The 24,294-nt window shown below is 37.8% G+C and overlaps 1 protein-coding gene across 1 annotated transcript in view; it reads right to left on the bottom strand.

Moving 5' to 3' along the window:
* mgat4b (alpha-1,3-mannosyl-glycoprotein 4-beta-N-acetylglucosaminyltransferase B) overlaps positions 1-24,294 on the bottom strand; it is a 154,696-nt gene that overhangs the window by 43,306 nt on the left and 87,096 nt on the right. Inside the window, exons 2-7 of the mRNA XM_073854046.1 lie at positions 21,716-21,895; positions 21,272-21,415; positions 18,684-18,817; positions 12,661-12,707; positions 11,313-11,426; positions 3,901-3,976 (exon numbers count right to left, since the gene is read on the bottom strand). Coding sequence (XP_073710147.1) covers positions 3,901-3,976; positions 11,313-11,426; positions 12,661-12,707; positions 18,684-18,817; positions 21,272-21,415; positions 21,716-21,895 — 695 coding nt within the window. The remainder of the gene's footprint in view (positions 1-3,900; positions 3,977-11,312; positions 11,427-12,660; positions 12,708-18,683; positions 18,818-21,271; positions 21,416-21,715; positions 21,896-24,294) is intronic.

Raw genomic sequence — 24,294 nt, 5'->3', positions numbered from 1 at the left:
GCAAATGCTGAGCGATGCGACAAAGCGACTGCCAATCAGAGTGTAGGGGAGTCGAAGAAAAAATTCAAGATGGTGGAAAATGCGTATTTCTGTATATATCTGATAAGTTTGGCATTTTATCTCATATATTTTGTTACTTTTATCAAGAAAAAAATACTTTTAAATCCAAAAACATCGTTCTTGTAACTTAACAATACCTCTGAGGTGACTTTTGATACTGCTTTTAGATACTAGCCCAGAAACGCCCATCAAGTGAGTTTGTGTCGCTCGGTGTCGCTCACTTTTGTAGCTAATGTGACTGACCGTTGACGGCTGGATGGGCGTGTCCAGTCGCGCGACAAAGTTGAGAAATGTTTAACTTTATGCAAATTATGATCGAAATTCGGGAGCGACTACCAATGAGAACGAAGCAGTGGAGTTCACGTCATCCGTCTCTCGTCAGTTACTGGAGTGGAAGTTACTCATTTGTTTATAAAAAACAGATTTAGAAATGCCTCTTTTGAAAGAGACGAGCGACACACAGCAAAAAAGTCGCTTATAATGTCAATGTACCTTTATTCAGCCTGCCACCATGTTTATTCCAAAACGAGGCTGTGGGGGATAGACGTCCATAGCGTGTGCTTTACATGTATCGTTCTGTACTGGGATGCTGGTCATTCAGTCATCAAAACATAGAAAATACATAATTTGACAAATTTCCACAGGAGAAGAACCACAGAAATCATGGATTGTTAAAATAAGAAGGGACATATGACCTAATTTTGAGATAAGAGCAGTAGCAACTGTTGGCTGTGATACTTGAGCTGTAAACCAGTTGGTTGTTGTGATACTTGTCCCGCCCATCCTCCATTGTGATTGGACGGCCGTGTGAAAACTGACATTGACGAGCGGAGCTTTTCACCCAAAGTTGAATCTCTTTTAACTCTCGGAGCAGAAAAACCACAGAGCGCCCGCTTTCAGTGCGGCAAAACGCCGCCCTTCCATTGGAAACCATTAACCATGCGCCGGCATAAAAGCTTTGGTGTGTACGCCCAGTACATAACTCCAATTTGTACAGATTACAAAAACGCAAGGCATAAATAGGTTAAAAACTGTCCTCCGGTAAAAAAATTTAAGCACATTGACCGGATTCATTTCTAACTAAATAACATTTGTACGTTACACAACTTTGGGGTTCATATGGGGTTTTACATCTAACTATGACTTGACTATCAAGTCAATCACACGTTATAAAGTTAATGTTTATGTCTTAAAAAAACATAACAGAAAAAATACATGAGACATATGCTAATGTTTTATACAAACTGAAGATATATATTTAGTTGTTGTCATAAAATATTGTATCGTTGCACTACATTGGTGTTTTAAAATTTTTTAAACATGCTATAGTTATGAATGTTTAGTTTAAAATACACAGACGTCACAAGCGTGTATTGTGTCGTGGGATAGCCAAGGTCCATCTGATGGATCCTTTATTTCACAGGAATCAAACAACCTATTTGGAGGCCACATCTGGATGCTTTTGAAAGGGGCCTTCAAAATGGCCTTGGGAGGACGCAGCCTTTGAATTGGGGATGCAATCAAAAACATGACATAAGGAAGGACCACCAGTTTGTCCGACCAATAGCAGAAACCCGTCTGAAAAGTCATAACTTTTCTATTATTCAGTTTGAGCAAAATCCTATCACTTCTTGTGGAGTTTGATTTCTGTACTTGAAATACGTTTCTGATGGAGTTGAGCGAGTGTAATGCACACGACAGCAAAAAATACATCAACTTGAAGTGGATTTGCTTCATGCTTTTTCCATCGCTTTCGAATGAAGGCATTATTTGTGAAAATAGAAGAGGGGTTTGTCATTCTGCTGGTTTTATCCAATCACCCACAAATAACTCATCATAAAAGAGACGCTACAAAAGAAACCGAGGAAGAAATAGGAAAAAATATAGCATTACTAAAAGATCAGCTTATCTATATAAGGTGGCTTATATTTCCTCTGGAAGCCTTTTAACCACACACAGTTCCCTTAAACCTCTGTTCAACTGTGTGTGTGTGTGTGTGTGTGTGTGTGTGTGTGTTTCATCATGACTACATTCAGTGCCTTAATGCATGTCAAAAATCGTAATTCAAAAACAAGACCTGCTTTAAACTATCTCAGCAGGCAGTGTTGTTATCGAGTCCAACTCGACTCTGAGTCAAGACCAAGACCAGACCTTGATCTCTGGTCTTGACTCAGACTTGATTTGGACTTGATTACAACTCTGCCTGCTGAGATGGCTTAAAGGATTAGTCCATTTTCTTTAAAAAAATCCAGATAATTTACTTACCACCATCCAAAATGTTAATGTCTTTCTTTGTTCAGTCGAGAAGAAATTATGTTTTTTGAGGAGAACATTCCAGGATTTTTCTCGTTTTGGTGGACTTTAATGGACCCCAACACTTAACACTTAACTCAACACGTAACAGTTTTTTTCAACTGAGTTTCAAAGGACTATAAACGATCCCAAGGGAGGCATAAGGGTCTTATCTAGCGAAACGATTGTCATTTTGACAAGAAAAATAAAAAATATGCTCTTTTAAACCACAACTTCTCGTCTATCTCCGGCTGTGTGACACGTCAGTGCGACCTCACGTAATTGCGTAATGCCATGGAAAGGTCATGTGTTATATATATGAAACACACATTTGTGGACCATTTTAAACAATAAACTGACACAAAGACATTAATTAGTATCATTCGACATATAACAACGTCGGAACGGTCCTCTTTCTCCACACTTGTAAACACTGGGGCCGTAGATTCGCATACATCATCTGTGACCTCTTGACGTGATGACGTATTGCGTGAGGTCGCGCTGGCACATCACGAGACCGGAGATAGACGAGAAGTTGTGGTTTAAAAGTGCATATTTGTTATTTTTCTTGTCAAAAATGACAATCGTTTCGCTAGATAAGACCCTTATGCCTTGTTTGGGATCGTTTATAGTCCTTTGAAACTCCGTTGAAAAAAACTGTTAAGTGTTTAGTTAAGTATTGAATGTTGGGCTCTATTGGGGTCCATTGGAATGAGAGAAATCCTGCAATGTTTTCCTCAAAAAACATAATTTCTTCTCGACTAAACAAAGAAAGACATCAACATTTTGGATGAATGAGGGTGAGTAAATTATCTGAATTTTTTTTTAAGAAAATGGACTAATCCTTTAAAGGAACAGTTAACCCCAAGACAAAGTTGTCACTGTGTTTATACAGTTCTTTATGTCTTTCATGCTTCTATGAAATACTATTTCAGAAAAAATGGTCCTCTGTGAATTATTCCCTTATTTTTTTTAAATTAATATCATATTTTGTCAAAATTGCGACTAAATTACCTTTTTAAATGTTTATGCATTCCAAGTAGATAATAACAGACTACAGCTCTCCAAATGGGGGTGTGAACTCCAAAATTGTCAGTACCTCCAAAAAAAGGTGGGTAGGGTTAGGAATAGGGTTTGGTGTTAAGGCTAAAGTATGGTCCACTTTTGTGTCCGCTAGATTTTTTAAACCCTTCATACACTGTACGCATAGGTTGCGCGTGTGCGTACAGAATAATGTAGTATGTGGCCCAGGAGATGCATTGCATGGATGTGTCAAACGTCTGTGTATACATACGAGTCAAACTACACTTTGCAAGGCTGTGTGTTCGACTGTGAACATGCGTTCGCGTACACGTCTTGTCTTCATCTCAACACTAGGAAGCCATCCCTTAGTTTGGAGCTTCTGCCCCATTTTGGAGTTTCCTGTCCCCAATTGGAGATGGTGGCAGGCTGCAGTTATACACTTCTTATGCATTTTGTTTTGTCAAAGTGACTTATGTTACATTCAAGGTACATTATACCAGTATACTGTACTGTATGTGTGTTTACCTGCACATAATATGTCCCTTTGGTCTGGGCGTACATCATCAAGAAGCAGTAATCCAAATTTTGCTTTGTTCGCCACCTGCAAAAACAGTGTTTGCTTTATAAACCACATAATAATGGGACATAAATCCAACAACCTTGACTTCTCCCTCAGTTTGTAAAATCAAATCAGGTTCACAGCACAACACTTCTGAGATAAAAAACATTTGATTCACTATAAAAACAATGTATTTGTTGAAACTTAAAGACAAATCTCCTGTCCAGTAGTAGTAATTGCATTTGAAGTGGATGCTATAGTGATTGTATCAGATGTGTCTGACAGATGGAGTGATGATAAATGCACAAGCGTTTCTTTGTGTCTCCTCTTATTCATATAAACAGACACACAAAGAAATTGAAAGTGTTGGTAAGACCTGCAGAAATACCACGAGGATATTATTGAACATTCACATACAATCTAACATTTGTAGCCTGCTTTACCCTTTGGGTACGATTATCAATTAGTTCTCATTAGATCACTTCAAAAACACACATGGTGATCTTGTGATGAAAAAAACAAACAAACCTCCAGCCCTATCTGACCTCTGTGCCGGAGCAATATAGACATAAAGAAAGAGTTTACTGTCAAACACACAACACACTTCTCTATTCATCTCTACAAATGTGTGAATCACTCAGCAAGTTTTCAGTTTCTTGATGATTTGTCTAACGGTCACATCACATGCCGAACACACAAACCAGTCTAATCCAGTCATGATTAAAACACAATAAAGCTTTGAAACTTATTTGGATGTCTAAGCAAAACTTTAACCACTAAAACAAAAATTTTGTTTATTGCAATTGTTAGTTCCTCCATAATATTGCATGAGTCACAGTACCAAACACTGAACATTTTAATAAATATTTAAATAACTACACTGCACATAATGTACTGTAACAACCCACCCAGTGATTCCTCTTCTGTACATTTACATCTATGCCTAAAAGAAACATGTCTGTAATGGATTATCTGGGCTGATTTGCATTTTAACCACCAAAACAATGGATGTGGTTTAGTGTAACAAAACTGTGTCTCATGACTTCAGTCACAGCACCAAACATGGAAATAGTTACTGAGATATTTGCGCTTCCACAAAAGACCGCCTACTTCATCTAATCTGATGTACTGTACCAAGCACAATGTTTTTACATCGGACATAACTTCTAGCGCGAACCCAGAGTGTTAAGGGTGATCTTCAGGCTTTCATTGATAAAACTGAGGTGGCTGCCCTCTGCGTTTTTCATTTGTTTCATGTAAAAGTTCATTTCATAAAAATTGTAAACTTTAAAAAAAATCCAACTACTACACCTACGAGCTATTAGAGAAAAACCATGTGCAAAACTACAACACAAAGCTTGTGCCGAAACACTGCAATGGTACAGATCTTGTCGGAATGGATTTGTAAATGTTCCTGGCCGTTTCGCTATTGATTCATGAGTCTATACTTGATGAGCGATTGATTTATCTGCCTGTCCGGTCCAGGATTGATCTGTTCATCTGTGTGCTCTGGGTTGAACAGGTTGACCTGATGAGATCCGACAGGGTTTGAGGACAAGCAGATGTGAATATGTACTGGAATCGGTCTTCACTGTCTCGACGGTTTATTTTAGGTGAATGTGAAATGAACGTGTCAGTCAAAAATAAAGCAATTCTGTTTCGGTCTGGAAAAAGCTGTGGTTGTAAAACCGCCTGAAATGGGTTTGGGTATACCATTTTTATTTGGAAACGTGCTTTGTGCCTTCAGTTCAGCATACAAATGACTGAAGTCATGGGATCTAAAGTGTTACTCCAATGATCTCCAAGCAGTTTTATAAAAATCCATAGAGAACAACAACAGCAATTGCATTAGCAATGTTTAATGTTTTAAAATATGAATGAGTTTGTCACAAATACATAGGACTAAATGATGTAATTACTTACATTCTTCACAGTTCTTAATATTGCATTATGATTTGGGTTGTTTATATTGTCTTATCATTTTCACAATTTTTAAAGTCCCCCCGTGGAGACAATCAGTTTTTATTGTTGTTTATATGTCTATGTGGTGTTTTCAAGACAAAGCATGTGCTAATTCATCGTTCAACACCATTCCATTACTGAGTATTCTCCATAAAATTGGTGACAGTCTCATTCTCGCACTTTAAAATCAACTCGGTTTCCTAAGCCACAAACACGTAACCAATCACATCATCACAGTTGAAGGACCTGGAGGATCAGGTTAAGTTATAGATATTATGATGTATGGATGCTACATAGACTCAGTGCTGAAACGATCACAGCAAAGCTGCTTTGGCTGTACTTCTGTGATGCTCACACATGCAGTGTGAATGCTATAATCTGTTAACATCAGGGTTAAAAGATTAGTGCAGCAAACGCGCAGTTTATGTATCCATTGAGTGAAACCAGACTTAGCAATAGCAATTTAGTGTCTGAAAATGCCATCTGGTTACATATATATCTATGATCCGAGGTGGTGCAAAAAAGTGGAGCTGTGCGATTGCAAAAAAGCGGAGACTAATTTGCATATTCATAGATCCATGTATACTTAAAGGGATAGTTGATAAAATTATATTAAACCCATGATTTACTCACCCCCAAGCTGTCCGAGTTGCATATGTCCATCATTTTTCAGACAAACACATTTTCAGATATTTCAGAAAATGTTTTAGATCTTTCAATTAATTAAATGTGAAGTTATGTGGTCCACGACCTTCAAGTTCAAAAAATGTGCATCCATCCTTCTTCACAAAATAAATCCAAACGGCTCCACGATGATAAAGTCCTTCTGAGGGTAATCCGCGCGGTGCTGTTGTAGAAATATCCACATTTAAAACTTTATAAATGAAAATAACTAGCTTCCGGTAGCGCCGCCATCTTAGACTCCTCTGTATACAGGAGATAGTATTAGCATAGTGTACGCACTTTTCTTATTGACGTATGAAAAATTCGGAGGGCGGGGGCACAGGGCAGCAGCAGAGTAGCCTCCGTACACTGCGTAAAGCTCTGATCTTGAATGCGGACGCCACTAAAATGGCGGCATTACCGGATGCGAGTTACTTTCGTTTATAAAGTTTTAAATGTGGATATTTCTACAACCAAACTGCGCGGATTACCCTCAGAAGGCCTTTGTTTATCCTCGTGGAGCCGTTTGGATTTATTTTGTGAAGGATGGATGCACAATTTTTGGACTTGAAGGTCGTGGACCCCAACTGAAAGATCTAAAACATTTTCTAAAATAACTGAAAATGTCATCGTCTGAAAAATTATGGACATATGCATCTCGGACGGCTTCGGGGTGAGTAAATCATGGGTTAATATCATTTTTGGCCGAACTATCCCTTTAAATGAGGCAATGGTGTAGAGTTACATTCAAGCTGTTTGAAAGTCAGAGAAAACATTTACATATGATGTTATGATCATCATAGATAAGTTTAAAAGTGATAAAATTATTGACTACAGGGGAAGTTTAAATATCCTTTGCTTCAAATCAAGTAATGTGTAATGTTAGGCTGTCGCAGGAATTTCCCTTGCGGTGATTTTGCATGTCATTGATTCAACAAGGTGCTGAAAGCATTCTTTAGAAATGTTGGCCCATATTGATAGAATTGCATCTTGCAGTTGATGGAGATTTGTGGGATGCACATCCAGGGCACGAAGCTCCCGTTCCACCACATCCCTGGCTGTGACTGTGGGGGCCATTTTAGTACAGTGCACTCATTGTCATGTAAAAGAAATCAATTTGAAATGATTCGAGGTTTGTGACATGGTGCATTATCCTGCTGGAAGTAGCCATCATGAGTACATGGTGGTCATAAAGAGATGGACATGGTCAGAAACAATGCTCAGGTAGACCGTGGCATTTAAACGATTCCCAATTGGCACTAAGGGGCCTAAAGTGTGCCAAGAAAACATCCCCCACACAATTACACCACCACCAGCAGCCTGCACAGTGATAACAAGGCATGATGGATCCATGTTCTCATTCTGTTTATGCCAAATTCTGACTCTTTCATCTGAATGTCAACAGAAATCGAGACTTATCAGACCAGGCAACATTTTTCCTGTCTTCAACTGTCCAATTTTGGTGAGCTTGTGCAAATTGTAGCATCTTTTTCCTATTTGTAGTGGAGATGAGTGGTACCCGGTGGGGTCTTCTGCTGTTGTAGCCCATCCGCCTCAAGGTTGTGCGTGTTGTGGCTTCACAAATGCTTTGCTGCATACCTCAGTTGTAACGAGTGGTTATTTCAGTCAAAGTTGCTCTTCTATCAGCTTGAATCAGTCGGCTCATTCTCCTCTGACCTCTAGCATCAACAAGACATTTTCGGCCACAGGACTGCCTCGTACTGGATGTTTTTCCCTTTTCACACCATTCTTTGTAAACCCTAGAAATGGTTGTGCATGAAAATCCCAGTAACTGAGCAGATTGTGAAATACTCAGACCGGTCCGTCTGGCACCAACAACCATGCCACACTCAAAATTGCTTAAATCACCTTTTTTTTCTCATTCTAACATTCAGTTTGGAGTTCAGGAGATTTTCTTGACCAGGACCACACCCCTAAATACATTGAAGCAACTGAGATGTGATTGGTTGATTAGATAATTGCATTAATGAGAAATTGAACAGGTGTCCCTAATAATCTTTTGAGGTGTCTAATGCATTTTGTTAAGGTATTCAAATTATTTTACAGAGTAGTAACATTTAATGACTTAAATAAAGTCATTTATTATTTTTCATAAATGAAAAATAAAGCGAGGTAGTTTGATAATTATTCTGCTATGTCATGTTTATGACAGATTGTTATGATGTATTGGTTAATGTCAAGTTGTCATAAAAAAGACATTTTAAACAATGTCATCTTTGCATTAAAATGACATAATTGAACGAATGACACTTAATGACAATGCATAAAATCTCCATGTTCATGACAAGTGATTGTCATGTCATGACTATGAAGGTATCATGTCAGTCTTATGTACAACCTTTCAAGTAAAGTGTTACCCAGAACACAGCGGTGTCTTAATGAAGTAAAAATGAGCCAGTATCAATAAAGCATTTTTCAATAACATTTGTATAATAATATTAGTATATAAATTAACTCATATCTATAAAAAAATAGTATGAAAACAAATCAATCATTATCTAAATTCAATTTGAAAGATTATTTTTTGTCATTTTCTTAAAATTTTATTATTTCAGAACCACCTTATAGGCTATCCATAACAACTTAAGCTACATATAATGTCCTGTATTACTTGCTAAAAAATGTATGTATAAATATGTAGGTAAAAATGTTATATATATATTTTTAAGTGGATACTTTTATATATAAGTTTAAGCTTTCGTAGAATGAACGAAAAGCGTGTTAATTAGGCAGACTGTATGTAATAAGTTAGATGTACTGAAGCAGTCGAGACATGATCATTCTATTTATAATGTTTGACACATATGTTGTTTTTAAAAACTAGCATATCTAAATGTGTAAGTAAACGTCAAGGCGCTCTGTCGGTTTACAATAAGGGCACCAGCCTAAAATTGAACCCTGCAGATACACCCCCCCCGAAAAATAAAGTTTTTTATTGAAAGTGGTTTAAATTATGCTAAGTGATCAGTTGTATTAGGGGCTTTGTATTTGTGTTGATCAATTTAATTTAATTAAATTGCACTACATTTAAGTATTTCTGTCATCAATTTCCCTTTGAATGCTCAGGGCATCTCATCCATTCACTGCATGATTTAACCAAATATAAATCGCCTGGTATGTTTTACATTTTGTATAATTTACGAAAAACGGGATACTCTCCCAACTCTTGTTGTCATTGTCATGGCAATTTATGTTGCCTTTATTACACATGTATGAAGTTTAAAGGAAGAAGTTCACAGCTTCATGAATTAAACCTGATCAGCGCATTTTTGTGGTTACCGCGACAGCCCTAAGTAATGTTGCAATGTGATTCATGTCAGAGCCGGTTCAGTTGCTTTATAGCTCAATGTTTTTACATTTTAAATAAGAAACGAGTTCAGGAATAAAGAGAAGATAAAAGTGTGTGCAGTTTACAGAAGATGTTAAATGAAATCCCAGTGTCTGTCTCCAGCCGTCAATATATACCAACAAAATCACAGAATTTCTAATTATCATAAAACCAATTGCATTTGCTAAAATTGTAACTATAGAGAGAGTCTGACACATCTTTTAATTCATGACACACAGTACTGGCTGTGAGAGCGTCTATGTGATTCAGCAGTTAAACTGATGTGACAGACTGTTGATAAGCTGTGTGTGTGTGTGTGTGTGTGTGTGTGTGTGTGTGTGTGTGTGTGTGTGTGTGTGTGTGTGTGTGCACGCGCGTGTGTGCGCGTGTTTGTGTGTTAATTAAACTGTGCTGACAGAAAAGATGCGCTGAGTTGTGTGTGTGCCCATGAATAAAGCATAAAATGCCTGACCCTCGAGGGGTCTCTCTCTCTCATACACACACATAACAGCGAGGGAATTTTGGAAATGAGGTCCAAAACAGTGCACACAAGTATTTAAATGCAAATGCATCTAGCACCAAAAAAAAGTTGTGACAGAATGCAACGCAAAACACGGCACAAGTGTGCATTGCATTCATAGCATTGCCACAATGAGCATTAATGTTTCCCCTTCTACACGCTCTGATTCTAGTTTATGTTTGAAGCAACTTAATATAATTGCAATGAGTTAATGTAGTTAACTTACTGTATTTTTAGTAGTTTTAAAAGTATTTTTAGTCAGTGTTTTATCCGTGTTTTTCTTTGTAAAACATACATTACGAAGCATATTATCATAATTTTTATTCTATTACATTTTATAAATACACGTGTTTGTTTTATTTTATGCAATATTAAAGAATACACAGTATGATTCAATATGCTTAAGAATGAAGTAAATTTTTCCCAATTCATACATCCTAATAAAGCACAGCTGCTTGAAAAATGTAACTAATGTAACCAAGTATTGTCCTCCTCTGCTATCAAGTCCAACTAAATTCAATTTAAGCTGATAATAGTCAGTTTTACTGGCATTTTCGCAACAGCCCCTATAAAAACCAGTCATTTTGTTGAACGTTTGCCACTCAACAGGGCCAGAATGTTTGCCTTCTCCGGCGTGGTCACGTAGGAAAGTGACGTCAATGCATACCATCTATAAGCATTAAAAGTTATTGTACAGAAGTAAACTGTGTTGTGAAAGAAGTATTGTGCGAAAGTAAACTGATTATCTTTAAGCATGCATGTTTTTTTGGCGCAGAAACAGATATAAAAATAAACACGTTTTTAATACTCAGTGATATTATAACACGAAGACATGCATGGATCTTGGTTTGTGATACACACACAAACATGTATTTGTGTATTACCTGACACGTTCTTTAGGGTCACCGAATGACTCTTTGAGATGAGAGAAGTCCGGATAGAAATGGATTGAAGGAGAGATTACCTCCAGCAGACCGGACTGAATCTCCCCTGGAAAGCTAAATCATGGAGAGAGAGAGAGATTTGCATAAATGTTTTACATTTTTTAAAATGTGACTCATGCAGAAGAAATTTAGACTATTTTAATGTTTTTCAGTCATTTATTACTTTGCAAAAAATTGCTACCGTTTCAATTTATTTTACCATATTAACCCTACCCTATTGAAAACCAGCCTGCTACACCAGCCTAACCTGTTAAAACCAGTCTAGGAGATCAACTAAAACCAGCCAGCCAGCTTAGACTGGCCTTTTCAGTACGGTATAAAAGTCGTCATACTGCTGTACAACAGAAGAAGTGTGCGTGCTCGTGCGAGATCACAATTAGCATGTTCATTTACACAAACACACATATTTTGACAACTTGACAGACATCTTATGACTACTAATGAATGAATACAATTATACATCTCAAACATGTGCTCACATCAATTACCTCTGTGAATACATTTGGCTGTTGCCAGATAATGAGCATAACATAATTCCCTAAAAATCCAAATTTTATAATCAATTATTCGCTCATACGTCAAGTTTTTCTATTGGAGCAAAACACAAGTTTAGCTGAATGTTCATGTTGGCTCTGAAGCTATCAACTTTGACAATACAGAATATATGAATGAGGTTTGCCAACTATTGGGAAGGCAAACGCTTAAGAAATCATATTGCATAAAAGATTTGGCATATAATCATCATTATTTTGATCTCCATTTATGGTTTCTGTTTTCAAGTGAATTATTACTTTTAAATGGCTGGTAATATTTAATCACCTTCATATAGACTACATAGGATTTTAAATACAGCAGCCGGTCAACAATTTTAGCATTTCTGTAAAACTTTACGGAAATGTTAGAGACTTTCACACACATACAGTAAACGGCTGTTACAATACAGATAAAGAAAAACAGGAACAAACACATTACTGATGTAAATGAAACACAATCAGCTGTGTTTCTGTATGTGTTCAGCAAAAATACACAAGCACATGACTAACGTGGGACAAACAGAATGAAGCAGAGGAACTCTGGCACCCACCGAGGAATGGATGGATTTTCCCCTCATTTTCTTCTGCTATTGTCCCGCTCCTTCATCATTTTTATTTTTACTTCTATTGCTTTATGTTTCTTCCTTTGGTGCTTTGATGTGTTGTTAAATGCAACAATAAAGGCTTTTAAATAGCACAATACACGTGTGTACAAAACCATAGCAATAATGAAAAAGCACAGACTTTTTACTCACAGGCGCTTAAGGTTGTCAGCGACGCTATTTGCATATTGTTGATCTGTCTGCAAAACAAAACAAAAATTAAATGGCATAACTATGAACTATAACCGTGACTAATCACATTAACCTTCCTTAGTGGGTTAAAGCTTTGGGTTTGTATGAGTTTGTAGCAGTTTTTATGGATGGATGGATGATGTCAATACAGTATAGTTTTGTTCCCATGTACTGGCTTTGGTAAAGGCATTATGAAGTCTCCAAAGAGTCTTTAGTCCAATAACAGCATTGAGCTGCTAAAGTACTTGCATACATTTTTCCTCTAAACAACAGTAGATGGACTGTAATGTTTATATCAGAATGTCAAATCAAACCCATTTAACTATACCTATAATAATTATAACTTTTTTAAATACATGCCACCATGTTTTGTTACAAGTGTGTTGAAGTGTTTTGGGTCACATACACACCGTTGTTTTGAGATACTGTTAACTTAAGCACATTGTGTTTGATGTAGTGTAGTAATAATACACAAGGACGCAGACACACAGTGTAATTTAAGGACACATACTACACCGTTACCGACAAACAGCAGTGTCCATGAACTGCTACACATATCTATTATTGCCCTCACAAACTCATTGTTTTTAAACTACCAGAATGACTCCTGAGACAGCAAATGATAAATACCAAGGAAACATCTGGAGCAAATGTTGATTTTACAGAGAAATGAGAAGTGATACTACACACAGATAGGAAGCTTGGCAAGCATGACTCATCACGAGATATAATATTCAGACCCGCTTACTAGTGCCAGGTTAACTGCTCTACCATACACGCACACACACACACACACACGCACACAAACACACACACACACACACACACACACACAAACACACGCACGCACACACGCACGCACACACACAAACAAACATTTAAAACACCATAGCACCTGCATACAGTAGGAACTAGTGATAGGACAATATATTGCGGAGGCCGATATATCGGCCCATATTTGGATTTTTTATAATGGTCATCGGCAATAAATCTTTTTAATCGGCCAGTAAATTTCTGTATTACCTTAATTTGATGTTTGTAAAAAAAAAAAGACAATTAATTTAAGTCTGACAGACAGTAAAATGACCAATGATTGTTCACTTTTTAACATGACGTTATGTTCCACGTTATAATCCACATTAATTATGTCTTGTAAATATGTTTAAAAGGGTATATTTATAAATGTTATGCATAACAAATGTTTTTTTAGTTTCAGTTTTCTGGTTGTTTCTTATTTACTGTAAAAACATTTGTGTTATATCAACCTCATATCGGCCATACAGCTTTCTTAATACCGGTATCAGCCATAAAAAACCCATACGGTTGACCACTAGTAGCAACACTAAACCCCTCTAACTGTGGGTTTACACCAGATGCGAGTTCAACAATTTGCGCGAGTAGATTACATACAAAGTCAATGCAAAGACGCGATCAGACGCGTCCTCGTGTGAGGTGATGCGAATGACGCGATATGGGCGGCGCGTTTCCGTGAAAACACGCGCTATTCGCCTCAAACGTGTCTTCGGCCAAGTTGAAAATATTCAACCCGAGCGAAAAATTCCCGTTAAATCCCGCGAGTAATCTAGAGCGAGCAACGCGATGCGATTGCACACTTCGCGTTTGGTGTAAACCCACCGTAAGAATAACCTGACAACCTCCTAGCACACCTTGAAAAAACCTGGCAACCACATAGCAACACAATATAACGATGTGAGAACAACCTGGCAACCACATAGCAAAGCACAAATTTTTTTTACAACACCATAGCAACCACATAGCAACACACCAAAAACATAACACCTGGATACAGTAGCAACACACTAAACCAAACTGAAAATAACCTGGTGACCACATAGCAAAGCACTAAAACCATCTGATAGCCAATGGCCTACCACAAAGCAAGACACTACTGTAATTACATACGTGCGTCTGTGTGTGTGTGTGTGTGTGTGTGTGTGTGTGTGTGTGTGTGTGTGTGTACACGTGTCTTGCTTATGGTTGCCATGGTTTTAGTGCATCACTATGTGGTTGCCAGATTGTTCCAACACTGTTTTTGTGCGTATTTGGATCTCAAAGGGTTTTAGTGTGTTGCTATGTGGTTGCCAGGTTGTTCTCACAGGGTTTTAGTGCGTTGCTATGCTGTTGTCTGGTGGCTCCATAGATATGCATAAAGGCTAGATGTCTCACCTGCGCTGCTGGCCAATTGAGTGGAACGTCAGCATTTGGCGGCCATCTTAGCACAGGGCGCTCGCTCACTCGTAGCTTTGTGTTTAATGGAGCATGTACTTTTAAATGACCATAACTTGCTTAACTCTTTCACCGTCAGCATTTTTTTAAAAAGTTGCCAGCCAGCGCCAGCGTTTTTCATGATTTTCACCAAAGTTTAATGCCTTCCAGAAAATTTTTTTCTTCAGATATATAAACATACAATATACCAAATGAAAGAACAGACCCTCTGCTTTCAAAAAAAAAAAAACGTTTCATCCTACCTTTAGTAGTTCATTTGTAATCAGCTTTTGAATATGGGTAGGTTTCCGCAAAAACACCACATTTTGAGCAAAAAGCAGAGATAATTCCATTTTTGTGACGGACTTTTCATAGAGATCCCATTCAGAGCGATCTTTAAAACAGACACGGACATACAGCCGCTTGGCATAGAGCAATACTTCCGGGTTTACAAAGGTGAGGAAGGGCGGTGGATAATCGCGGTATTGCGGAAAGACGGAAATACTCGTCATTGGTGGGGAAGCGTTTTCTCTTGATTGACGAGATATCTCGTCAATGGCGGCGAAAGAGTTAATGTTCTACCAATTTTCAAACGGTTTGGTTTTTATAAACATCTGCATACTTAAACTAAAAAAATACGTTAATAACGTTTGTAAGAAACCAAACCGTTTGAAAATTGGTAGAAAATTTAGCAAGTAATGGTCATTTAAAAGTACCTGCACCATTAAAAGACAATGCTACGAGTGAGCGAGCTGTCTGAGGTAAGATGGCCGCCAGGTGATGACGTTAGAGACTCCGCCGTAACACATCTAGCCTTTATACATATCTATGGGTGGCTCCCAGAGGGTATAAGTGCGTTGCTAGGTGGTTATCAGGTTATTCTCAGTGGGGTTTGCTATATTGATTTGAAACATTTCAGTGTGTTGCTATGTGGTTGCTAGGTTGCTCTCTAAGAATTTTTTAGGTGTTGCAATGTAGTCGCCAGGTGTTTCTACAGGTTATTTGGTGTGTGCTAGAAGATTGTCAGGTTACTCTCAGAGGGGTTTAGTGTGTTGCTGCTGTATGCAGATGTTATGATATTTTAAATGTTTTAGTGTGTTGCTTGTGGTTGCCATGGTTTTGTCTGTTGCTATGCAGATGGAGGTGGTCTCAGAAGGTTTTTGTGCGTTGCTATGCAGTTGCTAGGTGGTTCTTAGTGCTAAAGGGAGTGTTGCCATGTGGTTTACATGTGATTCTGAGTGGATTTTGGCGTGTCGTACAGTAAGTGGTTACTACAGTGTTTTAAAAACCTGCAGTGGGGTTAAGGTTTGTTTTTTAGGTTTTATCCTCTAGACAAATAATAGTAACAGTACACGTCTTTCTCCACCATCTGTTTTGGTTTTGTCATATTAGCATCTTACCATGTTGTGTCTATGCAAATCAGTCTTCTTGAATAGCATTTGAAAGTGCGAAAACAGGATGACAGGGAAACAGAGTGAAAGAAGAGATAAATAAAATTAGACTGACAGAGAGATGTAGTGAAGCAGATTTAGCATCGTGCACATGAAAGAGAGATGGGCAGCATCCTGTGGCGTACATCACATGCCCTTATAAAAGATAAGAGAATAATAAAAACTAGATATGACAAGTGCTTAAACTATGCTGAAAAGTGAAGGTGAGTTCTGAGGATGAGTGACACACACAAACGCACGCACGCGCACGCGCACACGCACACACACACACACACACACACACACACACACACACACACACACACACACACACGTACACACAGCACTAGCCTCAATTATTAGAGTCAATGTTAATTAACATGAACTAAACAGTGTGACGGTTATAGCGGACACATGTGGAACAATCATTTCCATTTGTTTAAACACATGGAAACATTTGAAGAGTTTGGTTCCAAAACGCAATAAATCCATTTTGACTAGTTTGGGTAAAAATGTGTTTTCTATACCAAGAAAGTGACAAGATAAAAACCACTTTTTTCTGTTACAAACTTTCACATAGCATCTTTAGGTTACAATAACATAAAAATTTCAAATCCATAATCTTATTTTCAAAGATTTATTATAAAAACTGATCATTTATTCCGCAAAATGCAATACATCCATAATTTTTTTTTCAAAATGCTATAAATCTATTGAATCAATATATAAATGTGCATTCATCAGTATACACTGATAAAAAAAAATAAACATTAATTTTTCACAGTGGTCGGCTGTCTTGCTCAATTTTCATTGATTTTGAGTAAAATAATGGAAAGTTTTTGATAAGATCATCTGGGGTCAATGTGTTAGCATGACAGAAGCTTGATGCTGTCAGGGGAACAAGCAACAGCCAACATTTTTCCTTCGCCCGAGTGCCTCTCACGTAAATTATTAGATTTTGATGGCTTACGTTACGTTTCAGTCACAGAAAACTACCACAAGTTTATCAATGCCATCAAAAGTATTATTTTGTTTTTGTTTGATTGTTGATCACGAAGTACAAAGTAGATGAGGAAAACTAGGATTCTGTGTGTATTTAATGTGCCGCCATTGTTGTTTACAATGCGTGGAATGGTGCGCTGTGATTGGTTAAGTTGGTTTATTACATTCTGCAGAGGAGGAGGACTGCCGTCTTATCGCGTTTTGGGGAAAAAGGGAAAAAACATGACAGAATAACACGGCCTGTAACTAGTCTATGTTTTCATATTTAAATACATTTCTTACTGATGATTCAAACACGAGTTTTAAGCCATGTCCAGTAGCGCTTCTTGTTTGTTGTTTCCACAGTCACGAATGCAGACATGGTTTTATGTTTTATTATCCTTACCTTACCAATCTGTTACTTTCTGTTCAAGTTGAGCAATCAGCTTGGTCATCTGCATTTTCTAAATTAGATTGTTGCCAGGTGCACTCCCTTTCAGCAGAGCTCTGATTTGGGCTATATTATATTGATTCTGCAGGTTGATGTTTTTCAGTGGGTTACAGATGGTAGGATTTTGTTAATTAGTTGTTGGTATTTGGGCTGTGAATAATCATTTGGCTGCTTTTGGACTAATTTTGAATAACCATTAGGCTGGTTTTGAGATGTGGATCTGGCAACCGCGGCTTTCACTATTGCTTTGGGAGCTGATCTTCCAAACACGGTAAGGAGCGTCACATTTCCGTTAACGAACTTGAGGTATTCGGCCAAATCACAACGCACAGGATAGCTGGCCAATCGATGCATACAGCGCTTTCTCAGAATGATGAGCTTTGTACAAATCAATGCGTTTCAGAAAGGCGGGGCATAGAGGAGCAACAATAATGTACGGTATGCGGAAAATAATGTGTTACACCAAATACCAAGTTCTTTTAAACAATAGAATATTGCCCCTTTAAGATAAAATACTGTACAGTATAGTCAATACAACTGTACATGATACTATACGACAGGGTCTTTCTGTATGTTGCTTCTCGACCCCTGCAGGTGAAACTACTGTACACTGAGGTGTGTATAATGTAGGTGTGCATGAACTATTGAGTTATTTTCTGATTTTCATTAGACACTCATTAGCATGTGTGTGTGTTTAGATGCTAATGGCTGAACAGCAGGGCATGGATGTGTTATTATGGGTCAGCAATTTTGGCAGTAAAATGTGGCACCTGTTATTATTATTATTATATTAGCATTTGAGACGCTAGCTTTAGCATCTGATGTTATACGCTAATAGTTATATACTGTACATTAAACCCTGCACCTTATGAAATGACACTATGGGTTTTACTTACCTCTGCAATGAAGACAACGATGACACAGTCCTCTTTCTCAGCCGGACTCAACTCGGACATCAGCGAGCTCAACGTGTCCGTCAGGTAGGAATGAACCTCTCTCTTCACACTGGGCACACCCATCACTATCGACACTGCAGATAATGAGAAACATATTCATCAGCTTCATTTACATGAACGTCTCATAGATTACCATTAAATCACGCTGTACTGTATGCATGCATGCACAGGCACTTCTATCTGACTGCACATTTGCATTTCTAAGAGCTTAAGATCTTAATTAAAGCTGGACGGAGACCAGCTGCCCTGCTGGGCCTGTGGGACAGCAGAACGCTTCCTCCCTGCCGGGCCGCAGGGCTGTGTTGGACAACACCCCAGACTACTGTCCACTCAGACCGGACAGAGACCCAGACATAGCCGGGACTAAAGCCAAGACAAGATAATAAGAGATACCCTGTATTTTTCATAAGCGAGCGGGTGAGGAAGCAGAAATGAAGTATCTTGTGGATATGAGGTGGGTGAATCGCATACAGTAAACGCAGGAAGTGAAAATTAATTTGTACTAAATTTTCCCTATAGGACACTTTTGCAGTTTTATTATCTAACTACCTTTCAAATTACAAGGAAGTTACATAAGAGGACTGTTGTGGACCCCAGAAATAAAACTTGAGGTCTGTTGAACCAAACAATGTATTTACATCAGCATTTTTGCAAATGTTCGGCTTAAATAAGTCAATTCAGTCTAATGGGATCATATCCAGTTACAGTAAAACAATGATGCATTAACTATAATAATGAGACTGAAATGAAGTCTATGTTATATCAATGCTCATCAGAGAGCTCTTCTCACAGTTCAATATCATGGTAATCGTATACCAACAGACAATATATAATCACTGACTGTGGTTGGAAAGGGTTGCGTGCTGTTACACTTGCACATGCGTTAGGCTACTACTATTTTTTACGTTTAGTGCAGTTTAGTAGCTATAGTCAATCCAAGCAGTAGAAGTTAAAGGGATAGTTCACATAAATTGTAAAATTTTGTCATCATTGTCTTACGGTGAATTTGCTTAAATCAACTGATACGCGTGGGTTAATTTAAACACGTAAAGCGGTTTTCTTTTATGCAGGAAAGCCCATAAATGGCGTGAGCAAAAACCGATCGGTACAGGTAGTTTTTTGCTCATTACCCTGGTTTTGCTTTGCATGTAAACACCTTAACTGACTTTCTCGCAGTTTTGTTCATGTGCGTAAGTCTCCGTGTTTGAAAAATAAACGTCACACGCGGAGGGGCAAAGTAACGCCTAAAAGTCTGCACTCGACGTTACACATTCACGGGTTCAGCAGACATGAGAAGAGATAAAATAGTATAGCTTAAGACAGATTTTTATTTTGAACGACTATATGTACTATAGGCGGTGACGTAACTGCCTGCGAGAAATCTGACAAATCTCCAAATCTCATGTAAACAGAGTTTTCTGCATAGCCGGTTTATTGATTTGCATGTAAACGCATGAAAACAGTTTTCTACAAAAAGCAATTTTTTTTATATTTATCCGCTTATTCTGTGCATGAAAACGCAATCATTTACTCGACCTCAACCTGTATATTTGATATGCAATCAAAGGAAAATGATGTGTGGAAATGATTATCCGTATGGGACAATAAAGATCTCTCTATCTAAAGATGGTGGATGATGGGGTTTAAAGGATTTTAGGTGATGTAAACCGGTGAGTGAGGGCAGATGACAGGGGATATGTAACAAAAAATATCCCTTTACACAACGTTTTATATTTACAATACATTTCATTCCTTTGGCAGACATTTTTATTTAAATCGACCTGCAGTGTATATTTGATCAGTGGGTAGGTTATCTGGAAACTGATAGCGCTCGACTAATTGAGCTAGAGTAACACAACACTTTCTAAGAGAATTAAGTCTTTAAAATATGGCCCTCAATCAACCTCAATAAGCTTTCATATCATTATGATGTTCTTTGAAATCAAATAAAAACACAGCACACACTATCATCAGGAATTAAAAAACATTTTGAATTTACTGAATTGATTCTTTCTTTTCTTTAAATGCCATGCCAGCTTCTAAAGCTATTCATGGCAAGAATAAAGTCTTATTATATTAAGTGAGACTACTTGTGAATTAATTTAAATGAAATATAATATTAAATAACCAAAGCATAAACTTACAGTACAAAATCAAACTAATATCAAATACAAAGATTTGGACGTAATTGCGATTTCAGTTTTTTTTTAAGTTAAGCATTTTCTTGACATTTAACGTTAAATAAATTTTTTTTTTTGATGTTTGCTGCGCATTCAACAACATTAGCCTTAGAGACATCCAAACCAGATACTCAACAATACTGAATTGAGCTAATCTGACAACTACAACTCACTGGAGGAGCTTAACCCATATTTAATGATTTATACAGAACTCGATAAGCCTGAGGAGAAAATATTTCAAACGCTATCAATGAGCAGAGAGGAGCTCATTACCAGGTCATGCTTTCTTCTACGTATTATATTTTTTGTTTCGTTTTTTAATGGTATATTTGTCTTATATAGACTAACCTCCGGTGCGTCCCTGGCCAACGTGTACGGCTGGTTGAAGGCTTGTCTCCTTGGCAAGCAGGTGTGGCAGATGGTGGAAGATGCTGGGCAGCTGAAGAACATTCTTACTGCTGGTCACGTTCCACAACTTCAGCTTAGTCTCATCTGAAAATAACATACAACACCTCCAGTCACTTTTAAATGCTCGTCTGTCATAGTCCTGGGATAACGTATATTAACCAATCATAGACAAACCGACCCCTGACCTAAAAAAATCAGAGGGCAGTGACTGGACAGAAACACTCTAGCACTGTGTCATAAACAGCTGAGATGCAACAAGTTTTAAGCAACCAATATTATCGATAAAGTGCATTCTGCGCACCTGTATGATGCACCTGCCGAACACTTTAAACAATCCAAGACACTTTATGTAATTGCTGTGTGCATAGTCTACAGATGTCTTACCTGACAGACTGCTCCAGGTACGATTGATGTCCCGCAGTGCTTGTTTCTCAGCAATGGCTCGCTTGATCTCATCGAGCACCAGGTTGAGCTCTTTGGAGCGTTTGAGGTTTTCTTGTTCGGCGGAGTGGAGACGGTCTCTAAGGGCCAGAAATTCCCTCTGGTAAATGTCTACCACATTGCCTGCAAACACAGCAGATAGATAGAGTAAGAAATAAAGTCACTGGTGATTTATTCAGTTTCATTTTACCGCATCTGTGAAAGAAACAAACTGATTCTTTTTTTGTTCTGTTTAATAATTTATTACAATAGCATTCAATTATCCAGAGCAAAGTATGCATGAACAAATACAAGTGAATTATTAAGCAACTACTTTACACAATTTTCTCAAAGCTTTTTTCTCTGTTATAGTTACGTAAATAATTATTTAAAAATAGTGGAATATTCTCTCTCTCCTTCTGCCCTTTAAAGGGCTGAAACTGCACTCGTTTACATTTAAAGGCTCTGTTTTTCTTTGGGCAGACATAGATGAGGAAAGAATAGAACTGGTGTCACATATCCAGCCATTCCTCATTCATCACATTAACACAAGTATGTTAGTGTCGCCGTCTGTTTTCTCTGTCATGGTTCATAGGCTTTCTTAACGTGCCGATCAATGGTCCTGACCCCAGAGGTCAACACAGAGTGGTCATTACAAAATCAAACCTGTTCTTTGTACCCCCAAATATCTCTCGCATTACAAACCTAAAATAACACCCTGTAAATTTGCAATGAAAAGTACTTTAGGAAGCGTTCATGAGTACTGAAGACACCTATGGGCTTAAACAATTTTAGCCTGAAATTTTATTCAGTGCATAGATACACAAATAAACTTAAAGTCCCCATGAAATCAAAACGGACAAATCTTATTTTTAATGTAATGTTGCAGTGTTTATTATAAACAATTAATCTGTGCAAGTCTTATTTTTTAATTAATGTTTATTGTGACTTTATTTTAACAATCATTCTCTAATGGCATTGTTAACTCCGCCCCCTCCAACTGTGAGTCTGATGCCAGTTCCATTTCTGAATGAAACGCCTACTTTTATAATCAAAGCACAGTGGAAAACACAAGCCACACCCACTATTTTCCTCATGTGATATAGGGCTCTCTCTTACACCCGGCGCAATGCAGTGCAATGCGTGACGCAAGTGTCTTTTGCTAGTTTCCACCCTGCGCAATTATCATTTTCACGTTTAGTGCCACGTTATTTAAATAGCAAATGCATTTGCGCCCCCTTTTGCGCCCATGGGCGTTCTGGTCTGAAAATGAGTTGAGTTCAGGCGCATTGTTGGCACGTTGCTATTTTGAGGCAACTAAAATAGACTACGCCATTGACCAACAAAAACCTGCTCTAAAGTTTAAAGTCTATGGCGCAATATGTTTTTTGTTATTTAATGAGCGCATTAGAAATACGCGCCTATAAACGGCACGACAATGCGGGTTTGCTTATCACATACATGAATGCGCAAAAGCACAAAAACCCTTTTAAATATGAAAGATTAAAGGATTAAAGGTAAAATATTATTATTGAGTCTCTTGGACATAAATGAGGACCGATTATGAGACGTTAGAAGGCGTAAAGAGCTGCATCACCTGTAGCCTGGAAAAGTAAATAAATGCTTTGCTTTAAACAAATGCATCTATTTTTAATTTTTTTTTTAAATGCTACCTCACAGATTTATTGTATATGATGACTCTGTACCTGTGGATATGGTGAGATGAGAAACATTTTTAAGTAATGCTTAAAAAAAACTCGTGACACTGTCCAAGTGCTGAAACGTGCGGAGAGCCGTTTGTAAATTCTTTATCTCCTGTTTGTTACATTTTTAGAGTACAGAAAAATAGGACCAACCCTTTTCGACCATGCGCTCGGCTCACAAACCATTTTTTCCGTCGTTAAATTAGCAAAAGTGGATTCGGACACGCCCATTTAAACGTTGCGCTGTGTGCTTCAGACAATGCGCTTAGATCGGTAAAATAGGGCCCATTATGTTTCATTCCAAAATACATCACTACACGGAAGTAAGAACGATCGCAACTTCCAGTTTGCAGGGACTTTAAATGCAATAAAATGCTTAGCAGGAAGCAACAGAATCCTTCATTGTGTTCATAGTGATTAGACAGCAGACTACATTTCATCTCAATATAATATATTTTTACTGCATAAAAAATCTGGATATACAGAGAAACAGTATTTGATTTGACTTTAATAGTGGTACAAATGCTCTTCATTGCCGTGAGGCATAGATGAACCTTGTTTTTTTAAAGAAACACAATCTCTCTAAGTGACACTGTAAATGATTTTTATAGGATTTTTTTGTATATGATAAATCTCTCCATTTCATTCTCTTGCTCAACACCATGTAGTAAAAAGGAAAAGAATGGGATTTCTGCTTTACAGGATAATCCCGAGCAGACAGGCTTTTCTGGGAGAGATGCCCACTCTCAGCACAAACACACTCACACACCGTAATGCCATCAGAGTCCAAAGCTCTCATGTAATCTGAAATTACACCGCTTCACACAAGTGCAATCCAAT

The sequence above is a fragment of the Misgurnus anguillicaudatus genome, chromosome 16 (assembly GCF_027580225.2).
Source record: "Misgurnus anguillicaudatus chromosome 16, ASM2758022v2, whole genome shotgun sequence".
Taxonomy (NCBI): Eukaryota; Metazoa; Chordata; class Actinopteri; order Cypriniformes; family Cobitidae; genus Misgurnus; species Misgurnus anguillicaudatus.
Note: the sequence above shows the minus strand (reverse complement) of the source record. Positions and strands in the feature narration are given on the sequence as shown.